The sequence below is a fragment of the Geospiza fortis genome, unplaced genomic scaffold, assembly GCF_000277835.1.
Source record: "Geospiza fortis unplaced genomic scaffold, GeoFor_1.0 scaffold10, whole genome shotgun sequence".
Classification (NCBI taxonomy): domain Eukaryota; kingdom Metazoa; phylum Chordata; class Aves; order Passeriformes; family Thraupidae; genus Geospiza; species Geospiza fortis.
Genome location: NW_005054326.1, coordinates 6,805,975 through 6,816,483, shown reverse-complemented (window position 1 = coordinate 6,816,483; position 10,509 = coordinate 6,805,975). Strand labels below are relative to the sequence as shown.

The window sequence follows — 10,509 nt, the reverse complement described above, 5'->3', positions numbered from 1 at the left end:
GTTGAGTAACAGGCATCTCATGAGAGTTTGCACCAAAACCCCTGGAACTTAACAAGGATCTGCTCATTAGTTCAAGTGGATTGGCCCTGAGTAGGTACTGTACAATATTAATCAGGTACACAGACAACTTCAGGACTGTTCTGCTACTGTAGGACAACAACAAATTAGAGGAAGCAAAAGTAGCAGGATTTTATGCATACACATATATATAAATATGCAAATCTCTGTCTCTCTAAACAGCTAAAATGAAATGTTCATCTTGAATGCTAATTGATTCCTTACTGTTCAACAAGCTTCCCATCCACCATGAATTATCATGGGTTTGCTCAGTAGAGATTATTCAAAACTCATACTTTAAAGTGCTGCATTATTATATTTTTAGTTTTTTATACCCTATTGGCATATATTTTTTAAAAACAGTCCTCATTGATTACTCCCAGCCAAAGGACACGCAGATTTTTTTGTTGAAGTAAAAAAATAATAATAATTTTAAAAAGTGCATAATTTTCTGTTTGATTAAACCAGCAAGATATGATGCTTCCTCACGGTATTGGTTAGTAAATGTGGGTAAAGGATTGCTATCTGGTACTGCCAACCCAAGTGTATGAGCTGGAGATGCCCTGCCAATAAAGCTCTCTCCATCCCACTGTAATAAATATGATGTGTCACCTGCTCCTGAATCACAGCTCAGTGCTTCTGAACTTTATTGGCCACCTTCACCAATTGTCTCTGGACTCAGTGCACTGCTCACTATCATTTGGGTGTCAGCCTCACCTCCTGTTCTAGCCTGCTTTTCTTTTTCAGGTCCTCTCTTAGCTTTTAAGCAAAGTTTTCTGCTTATTTGGGGGGATTTTTTGCTAGTCAGAGTAGGCATAACTTTAAGCATTCATTTACCCTTTATTTCTCCAGTTTATTTACACTTTTTTTGATTTTAGCTTCTCCAATATGTTTCCTTAGTCCCTCTGAAGAATTTCTTGCTGTTAATTCTCACTCAAGTAGCTGACTACAACTCATATCAGGTCAGTCTTTTTTTCTGTTTCAGACTCTATCTTCTTTAGATTTGTTCACCAAATACCATATAAATATTGTGCACTGCAACTTTTTCTAAATTTTTTTTAATGGATCTCTTAAATATCAGTCTCCTTTACATCCTCATGATCCTTCTTCCACCAAAACTGCTTTCACCATCACTGCCATAAAAAATATTGTTATAAAATTATTAGTTCATTAGCTCCCAGCCTTACTGTTCTCTCTAATGAGTTCAGATTACCTTCAGAATTAGAAATTATAGAATGTTATTTTGTTGATGATGTAGAAAAAATTCTACAAATACAGATTTTATTTGGGTTAGTTCCTCACACAGAATTTGTATAACACATACACAAGTGAATTTGCAAGTATGCAGAAGCACACATTTACTTTATTCTTTTATCAAGGATGTTCCAATCCAGACCAGTTTGAGTTCATTTCTCAAACAGATTTTCCACTTCCTAGAGGGCACACCTCTATTCATTGCAATTCCACATGCCCACACAGCAATATCAGCTGGATCTGTGCATGTTCTGATGTGAGTCATGCTCTCATGTAGGAGACCAGTGGAAGGGTTCTGGCCTCCCAGAAGATGAGTAGCGGAAGGAGAAGGTTCTACAAGAAGGCTCCAAAAGTATTTTGGACTATGCCTTCCACCACAGATGATGTTCATCATGAAAAATAATCCAAAAACCTCCATGAGATCAGTCTGTGTGAGAACTGGAAGGCTAGTGAAAGGGTAATTCCTTTCCCCAGAGCCTCTTACTTCCGTTGTTCCACAGAATAATGCAACATCTGGATGCTTTCTGTGTGTGCCACTGTCCTAGAAGACTGAAATTCTAAATCTCAGAGTTGGATTTACTGCCCTGCACTGCAATTCCTGTTCCTGTTTGAGCTGGCCATCCCTCCCCTGCCACTGACATATTTTCTGAAAAATACCTTTGCCAGGATTTTTCTCCTGAGAAGTTGAGAGGCCTCAGAAACAAAATGTAAACAATAATGATCTGATTGCTTGGAATGTGGTTTGGAGGTTGCTTACGAACAGGCGCATCTTTGATTGGTCCCATGTGAATTGCTTTAACTTAATGACCAATCCCAGTCCAGCTGTGTCGGGACTCTGGTCAGTCATGGGTTTTTTATTATCATTCCTTTCTAGCCTTCTGATGTCTCCTTTCTCTTTCTTTAGTATAGTTTTAGTATAGCATTTTTAATATAATATCATAAAATAATAAATCAGCCTTCTGAAACATGGAGTCAAGATTCTCATCTGCTCCCTCATCCTGGGGACCCTCAAACACTGCCTCACTCCCCAGTCAACAAAGAATATGTATGCCAGAAGAAAAACTTATCTGAAGGTAGCAAGTAAGAGGGCTCAGATAGTTCACAGTACAGTACCCACTTCTGTCCATCAGCTATGAGCAGACGACAGATAATACATCTACACTGTAAATAGCTAAATGCAGAAAAGACAAAGAAATTCTTCTGCACTCTTCTTTTATAGGCTAAGGCTTTCAGAACTCGAGAGCTCTGATTTTAAGCTGATGGACAGGCGCAATGGGTTCACTATCTATTAGTGTATATTAGAAAAACATTTTAGGCTGCTCTGAAATAGAGCAAAATATGAAATCTTCATCAAAATATGAATATATTACCTGTCTCATAGCTAGACTTACAAGTGACTTCTTTGTTACCTTCTTTCCATTAAATCAAATGATAATTTGATATGGAGAAGAATGCAGCTATATATTTATCCTTTTTGGGCAGAAGAAATTGCTGTCTACAGTGCCTGACTCAGAATTCATGCAAAAGCTTTTAAGTTTACAAAAAAAAAAAAAGCTTCTTTTATGTTTTTCTGCTTTTACTTTAAAACCTGCATTTTTAAAGTTCATCTCCTAGTTTTCTCCCTAAGTGCATCATTCACAGTTAGGAATATGAAACACTCCATGTTCACAGTTATTTGGCAGTGATTCTCCCCTAAAACTGTGTCTTGATTTCTGAATTTTACAGTAAATGGAAGATGCTGTAATTGCGCTAGTCCAGAATTTTGCTCTCAGTCAGGTAACATATGACTTTATCAAAGCATCATTACATTATTTTATCATTATATTTGCTGCCTTTGACTATATGCGTTGTAAACCATTCGGGAAAAACATTTTTAATTGAAAAAGCATCTGTGGGAACTAATTCTGGGAAACAAATGTAGCATTTTGCAGGTATAGATTTTCTTTTGAAATGGTAAAGCATCCTCTACAGTGCTACCATGTTCCTTCTCAGATAGCCATTTCTGAAATTATAGAAACACTACAACACCTCCCTGTAAGGACACAGAGAGCAGCTATCAGGAGAACCTTCCCATGAAAGTTAGTGAATCACATGTTTTAGAGACTCAGATGTCCTACCAAGAATGATTGAAATTGCTTCCACCTCTTTCACGTTCTGCCTCACCAGAATTTATTTATTTTATTGTTCATATACATTCACCATGATTGTATGACAAGTTAGAGACCCATGATATGAAATCTTGATGAAACATTCATGATTCAGCCACATTTGAGACATGATTTTTACATGTTTGGGTTGTTCCTATGGGTAAATTTCCATATATCCTTACTCATTCCAACATCCCCATATGCATCCCAGACTCTTACCAGTGTAGTAGGGCAATCTGCCAGCATATTCAAACAAGCTGAAAATATTTTCTTTCCATAAACACTAAAAAAAAAAAAAGCTTAAAATAAAATACCCCTAATACAGCCTTCACAGTTATTAATTGCTGTGACCTTTAGGCAGGTTCTGCTGCTGTCAATCTCCCCAGTGCTCACACACCAGATCAAGAAATTTGTAAATATTGTACTTTGTGATATGATTACTAACTCAAGATGGGTAACCAGACTTCAAGGTGATGTGGAAGACATCAGCATTCTTACCATTTATTTAAGCCATTTGCAAAGCCTCAGTTGTGGGTCCCCACCAGGAAATCTCACCTCCTTGAGGCTGAGGGCAAAAACTTGCAGCACGCTTTTCCTGGTGCGGCAGACTTGTCCATTTTGTCAACCCGTGCAGGAAAAAACTGATGTCACAGCCCTGTGTGCTCCTTTCCTATCCCTTCTGGGAAGCTTTGCTCACTGCCAGCCCCCAGCCCCTCCAAAGACTCCAGTCAGCAGCAACCACACTCTGCTGATGGAAGACCCCACAAACAGCTCTCTGCATGGTACTAATTCATTGTCTTTGGGTATTGTGTCTGACTTATTCCCCTGACTGTAAACAAAAGCAGCGATTCAGGGCTAGGAAGAAATCCCTGTATTGAATGATTATGGAAAATCGGAGCTGTGTTAATTAGAATTACCAGGGATTAGCTCCTTTCTCTCGCTGAAAAACAAATTAAATTACAAATTATTAGAGAATGGAAAAGGTCATTTTAAACCCAACAGAATTTATTTACCATGATCCAGGTGGGAAACTGGCTCTCTGAGAATCACAGCATGAGATATTACTTTATGATTGGGCACATTGCTAAGGTTCCACGACCCAGCCAAAATATTATGCAGCAGGAGTTACAAGTGCAAAAGGCACAGCAGGGGGAATCAGATTAGCTCTCAATTACCTAAGAGGACTGCTCTGGTTGAGGAATGGTAAGGACTACTGTGCTCTTGCTGCCCCTGTCGCTGTGCAAGCAGCAGACCTGGCTTGCAGGACGTGTCAGACACCTGCAGGCAGCTCTGCCTGTCCCCCAGTAAAATGGGGGCAGGAGGAAGGCAGCGGGGTGACGCTCCTCCCCAGATGTGTGAATGGCACCTTCTCACTCCAAAAGTTAGTTTTCTGTGCTTATTTTCCAGCACCTGTTGTGAACAAGGAAAGTTGTTCCTTATTCCATGATCCACTGGTTAAGAGCTGAGAACCGAGCAAAGTCCTGATGCAAATGAGCATAATTTCTATTGTGATTAAATGGCACTGTACCCACTTAAGTCAAAGCTGAATTTGGCCAGTAACATACACCAAGCTCCAAACTAGTGATGACAGAGCTAATTAAGAAATAATGACAGCGGAATAGAACAATGTCACAGGATAAAGGTCTCCTGCTCTCAACAAATGCTGAAATGAGGCTCATTTATCACGAATGAATGTCGAGGCAGAGATTCTATCTTCTAAAAGCATGGAGCTTTACTCTTTCAACAATGCTGAGTAGTAATTATTTGTTTCTTTTATGTGGAACTTAATGATTTATATGGATGAAATAATTTTATTACCTACATGTACATCTCTACAGTGGCTATTGATAGTGTAGGTGAACAGGTGTTTATTCCATAATAGTTGATCTATTTCATTCTAATTATCTTAGGATTTGAATTAAATGTATTGCAGCAGAAGTGTTGCCCTTCAAAGCAAATGTTTTTGCTGTAGCTGCACTACCACAAATTATTTCAGTGAGTTTTGTGCTGTTCCATTAGGACCTAATCACACATTCACTGAATAGTGTTGCTGTGAGAGCAGGATACAACCAAATGGACCACAATACCCTTAATTTATCAGGATTTTTAAATTAAATATTTTTTTAAGCAGAATAAATTTGGAGCTGTTATAGGAGGCACTCAACCATGAAAATCAAGTAGATAGGAACAAAACTGGAACAAAAATTATACTCACCAAACAAACTCCTTGTGTCTGTGTTTAGGTTGATAATAGAGCTTGAAAATCATTAAGGAGCATGCTCACAGCTGTATCACTAGAAGGCACACAGAAATTCATTCGATGCAAAGGAATAGCCCAAATTAATCAGCAAAACCTGGCTGCATTGAACAATTCTAATAGAAAAAAATACCTTATTTCACTAAAGCTTAGGGTTGGCTTGTATTACCAGAGAGTATTTTAAGAAAGTTTGCTTTCAGGAAAAACTTTGAAAAGTATGTTGAGAGAAGAAAAATATTTTTTTCCTATAATTCTATGGGTTCTTCAAACCAACCAACTTTGCAAATCATTATTTCAGTGTGATATCTTGTCCTGAAGCTGAAGAAAACTTGCTAATGCCAGTCACATCCTCATTCTTCAATAAGTGCAACAAAGAGAAAGAAGGGAAGGTAATAGGAAGAAAAATGGCAACAGAGATTGTTAACATGCTATGATTCAATAGAACATGTCCTTTTAAGGCACCATGTCACACATACATGCTCAAACACATTGCTTCTCTGTGACCTTGCTTTTATTCTGCTTCAAAAATTAGGTGAAAATGATAAATGAGAGGCTGTATGGATACAGCCACAGAGAGGAGGCAAGGAAGCCCTTCAAGCCCTTCAGCTGAGAAATGGCAAATATACAAGGTTGATTGGACCCAAAAATACTTCATCTAGTTAAAACAAACAAACAAACAAAAAAACTAAAATAAAAAAACCCTATCAGAGGTGGAAACTGTCTTTAATTTGCCCTTCTTACTTCTTCCAACAGTCTGTCCGCTGGACACACCAAGTGAGGACCAAACTATATCCATCCTCCCCATGAGCCAGGATAAGCTCGAGGGATCTGCTGGCTGCTCTGCCATTCCTCCTGCTCAAACAGCCACAAAAAACACCACAGCCCATGCTTAGGGTTTTGCAGTGAAAAAAGGGATTTTATGTAATTAGCTGCTAGTAGCTAAAAAGCAAACAACAACTCACAGTGGATGCACGGCTCCAAGACACCAAGAATTTGTCAATGCCATGCATCACATAAAAGCACAATTTGAAATAAAATACAGTAGTAATCACTTTGTCCTCTCTCCCTAACCAATTATTCTGCAGGACTTATAGTAAATCTTCATAAATTGTTCCAAGCTATACATCTTTTAAAAAATGTTTTCACAAAACTGCCAACATTGTTAGCTGCTGGCTCTCAGAAGTGGCTTCATCTGCTTGTGCAGGTCCTGAAGGACTGTTTTCGCTCAGATTTGTAGTCTTAAGTACCAACTGCACCAAATCAAGTGGAAAAAAAATAAACTAGCAGTTGCTCAGTATTTCTGAAAATTGAAGAAGCATCTGTTTGGATAAAATATGGGGAGCTCTTTTTATGATTATGAGTTTTATTCACAGTAAATTAGAAGTTGGAAGAAGCAGCTCAGAGAAGGACTCTGTGGTACCACATATTATGAAACTGTGGAAGCAAGAAGAAAAAATTATAATGATAGAAAAAAATTAAAAATTATATATATTTTTTTTATTACTGCTTAAACTAAGGAAGAGTCTCTGCTCATATGTGCTCATGGCAGTCTTCCTTTCTAATTCACAGGTTAGGAACATTCAGCTTTGACTGGCTCCTGGACTGCTGTTATGCCTTTTTTTTTCTTCACTTCTTACTCAAAAGTAGAGGATTAAAAATACGTAGATAGAGTAAAGCAATGTTTAAAGTTTCAGGGTTTATTTTGCTGTTTACAAGGAATTTACGGGGATGTTATTGGGGGAAAAATGTAACTGTGTACAAAAAAATTGTAACTGTAGCAAAGACAAACCGTGTTTGTAACCGATAGTTTCCATCTTTTCTTCTTCTTATAGCTTCTTAAAAGCTGAAAGTTGAAATCTCTTTTCCTCCAGCCCCAATGGTTTGGTGGTTTTTTGGTTTTTTGGGTTTTTTTTTTTTTTGGCATCCTTATTGGCTTCCAAATCAAGAGACCAAGGCCAAAATTTTTCTCTGTGTTTATATATAGGCTACCTATATTGCCTAATCTTCAAAATCCCCAACACAGTCCTCATTAAAGGATACTTCTCACAAAACGGAGCATTTTGCCCCATTTTTCCTGTCCAGAGCATAGTACCCTTACCTCTGCTTGGACACTTCATGGACAACATGAGGATGTGAATATGTGCAATTAATTTGAAAAAAAGAGGAATTTTCTCCCTTAGTCAAGAGGAAGCTGTCAAGGCAATATGAATCTGGTAATGGCCAGCAGTCAGAACCACAGGAGTTGGTATGGTCTGGCCTGATGGCACTGCCTGGAACCCATGAGGCAAGAGGTTACTGTGTCCTAAAACACCATGTGAGACCACTCCCACAGGGAAAATTAATGGTCTTGGTGGATACCAGGGCACAGGATGCAGCTGCATATTAATTTAAAAATTGCCAGGCTATTGAAAATCAAAGCAGTGGGAGTTGTAGCTCAAAAACAAGCTGTTATGTCCTTCCATATGCAGAAAAAGTTGTTTTCCACTGAAAGAACATATTGGAGAAAAAATGCCATGATTGGTAATCTGAATTTATATTTAAGACTAAAATCCTCAATAGAAAAGCATCTTCTTCATCAATAACTTGACTCCAAAAATAAAAGTTGTTTCTGGAACTGGTTTAGGACATGTTAGTCAGCATATCTCGCCAGAAGAATCATTGATCTCCTAGTGAAACTAATCTCATAGTACTTAGAATGAGAAAAACTATTCTATTGATTAATTTCAGTTTATATCCATGCTACTTACTGAAGTACAGGATTTAGATAATTTAGATGCCTTTGACAAAGGTACAGTAATACTAGTTACTGTGGCTGGTGTTTGCTATATGCCTAAAAGCGTTCTTTTAAAATATTTAGGACATCTAGGAGAGATGAGTTGGTTTCCACTTTCGGATACTTACCTGAAAATCTTCAAAAGCAGGGACTTTTTTTTTATTATTTACTGTAGAATGCACCTGTCTGTGCTTTTCTGCACCTTTTCTGCACCTGTATATATCAATAACATCAATAACACCAAGGTGGTGTGATTTTCACTGAAATGAAGTTCTTGTGTGCAAAGGCAAGCAGTAGAGGAATGCACCAAAGTCTCACTGCACAAATAAAAAAGCAGGATAGCAAACTGGTCTATGTGTGGAACTTTACTATAATCAGTGGCAAAGCTGCCATTCACTTCAGAGACAGAAAATTTCATTCATGGGCGGTGTGATACGTCCATGGGCACAGTCTCTAGAAAAGTTCAAAAGTGAAGGAGCTTAGGTCTCAGCCTTTAAATGAAGTCCTTGCTGGCATTAATACCAATTTCTGATTAAGACCCTTTCTATGTATATGTGCCTCCTGTTAGCTTTTGCTAGAGTTCTGGGTGAGTCTCAAAGATAAACAGACTGCTTAATTATTAGTTGGTGATGCATGACAGAATTTTGGGAACAGGACTGTAAATGTCACACAGACAGTAAATATGTTCATATTTTGAAGTTTGGATGCAGGCAGCAGTTGCCTTCACTCTAATGAAAATATCTACATACATTTTTATTGCTAGCAAGACTATTTTAATAATTATACAGATTTAGTTCCCTATGAGGGTGAAAGGAGTCTTCAAATAGACCTCCACAGTTCTGTGCCCTGCCTAGCTACAGTCTAAACATTCTAAAATTTGACAGAATATTTTGCAGCATTAACAAAGGGTTTTGACAGTGCCAGTTTCAGGAAAGACATTAAATGGGGAACAATTTCTTTAGTAGCATCTGATATTTCTGAAATAGGTGTTATATCTCTGAAAAAAAAAGCTCTGTGGAACAGATTTTGTGTTGATGTTACAGTTTGTGTACAACTCAGTCTACTACTTCCCTAAGATATTGAAAAGTGCATATTCATGAATTCATCTGTATAAATGCATGCTCCTTCAAACCACCAAAAGGCTGGGGTTTAGAAGTATCTTCTTGTGTTTTTAACAAGTATCTATGCTATACAAAGTATAGAATTTCAGAATTAAAACTGGAATAATAATTAATTTTCTTATCCTGTAATTCAGCTATCGAAGGATGGCTTTAAAGTTTTCAACTGTTAACTTGACAGTTTGCTAGAGATATTTGTTTACAGGTAACAGATAAAAAACTCAAAATCTAGAGGGAAAAAACCCCACAGCAGCATAGAAGTTAACTTCTCATGCCTATGAAACCAAGACACCCAAGCAGCAGACTACAAGCAGCGCTGCTAAGCAAACTGCTGGCAGACATCCTTCCATCTATGCCTAGTTAGAATTAAGCACTGCAAGACATATTTATGCAGTTGAACTTGAGGAATTTTCCCACAGAAACATAAACTTGTGTCAGAATTTCAGTAAGTAGATGAACAAGGTAACAGATGAAGTCTTGCTCAGCTCCATAGCCAATAACTGAAACAACCACTAGTGGCATACACTGCGCTGATTTTTAGAAGTATATTCAAACACACGCCGCAGCTGCAACTTTTTTACCTATAAAATAACCCAACTTTACAGAATTTGTAGACGAAACAGACCAGACAATCGTAAGGTTGCTCTAACTTCTTTAGAAGTTAAAGAAATCGACAGAGTCAATGTCGATTGCGGGGAAGCGGAGTGGAGACGGTGATTTTGGTCGATGAAGTTCCTCGACGCCGCTCAGTAGCCCGCAATGAAGATCACCGCGCCGAGGTCACCTCGGAAGAAACGCTGGGGGAAGAACGAGCGGAGCGGTGAGGAACCAGCTCGGCTGGTGAGCGGCCGAGGAGCTGCGCCCGGAGCGCCCCGCTGTCCCCGCGCTGTCCCCCCGCTGTCC

At 38.4% G+C, this 10,509-nt stretch overlaps 1 protein-coding gene across 1 annotated transcript in view; it reads left to right on the top strand.

Moving 5' to 3' along the window:
* Window positions 1-10,365: 10,365 nt before the first annotated feature.
* The window catches only part of SYT10 (synaptotagmin 10), a 35,199-nt gene continuing 35,055 nt past the window's right edge, over window positions 10,366-10,509 (top strand). Inside the window, exon 1 of the mRNA XM_005421106.2 lies at window positions 10,366-10,426. Coding sequence (XP_005421163.1) covers window positions 10,366-10,426 — 61 coding nt within the window. The remainder of the gene's footprint in view (window positions 10,427-10,509) is intronic.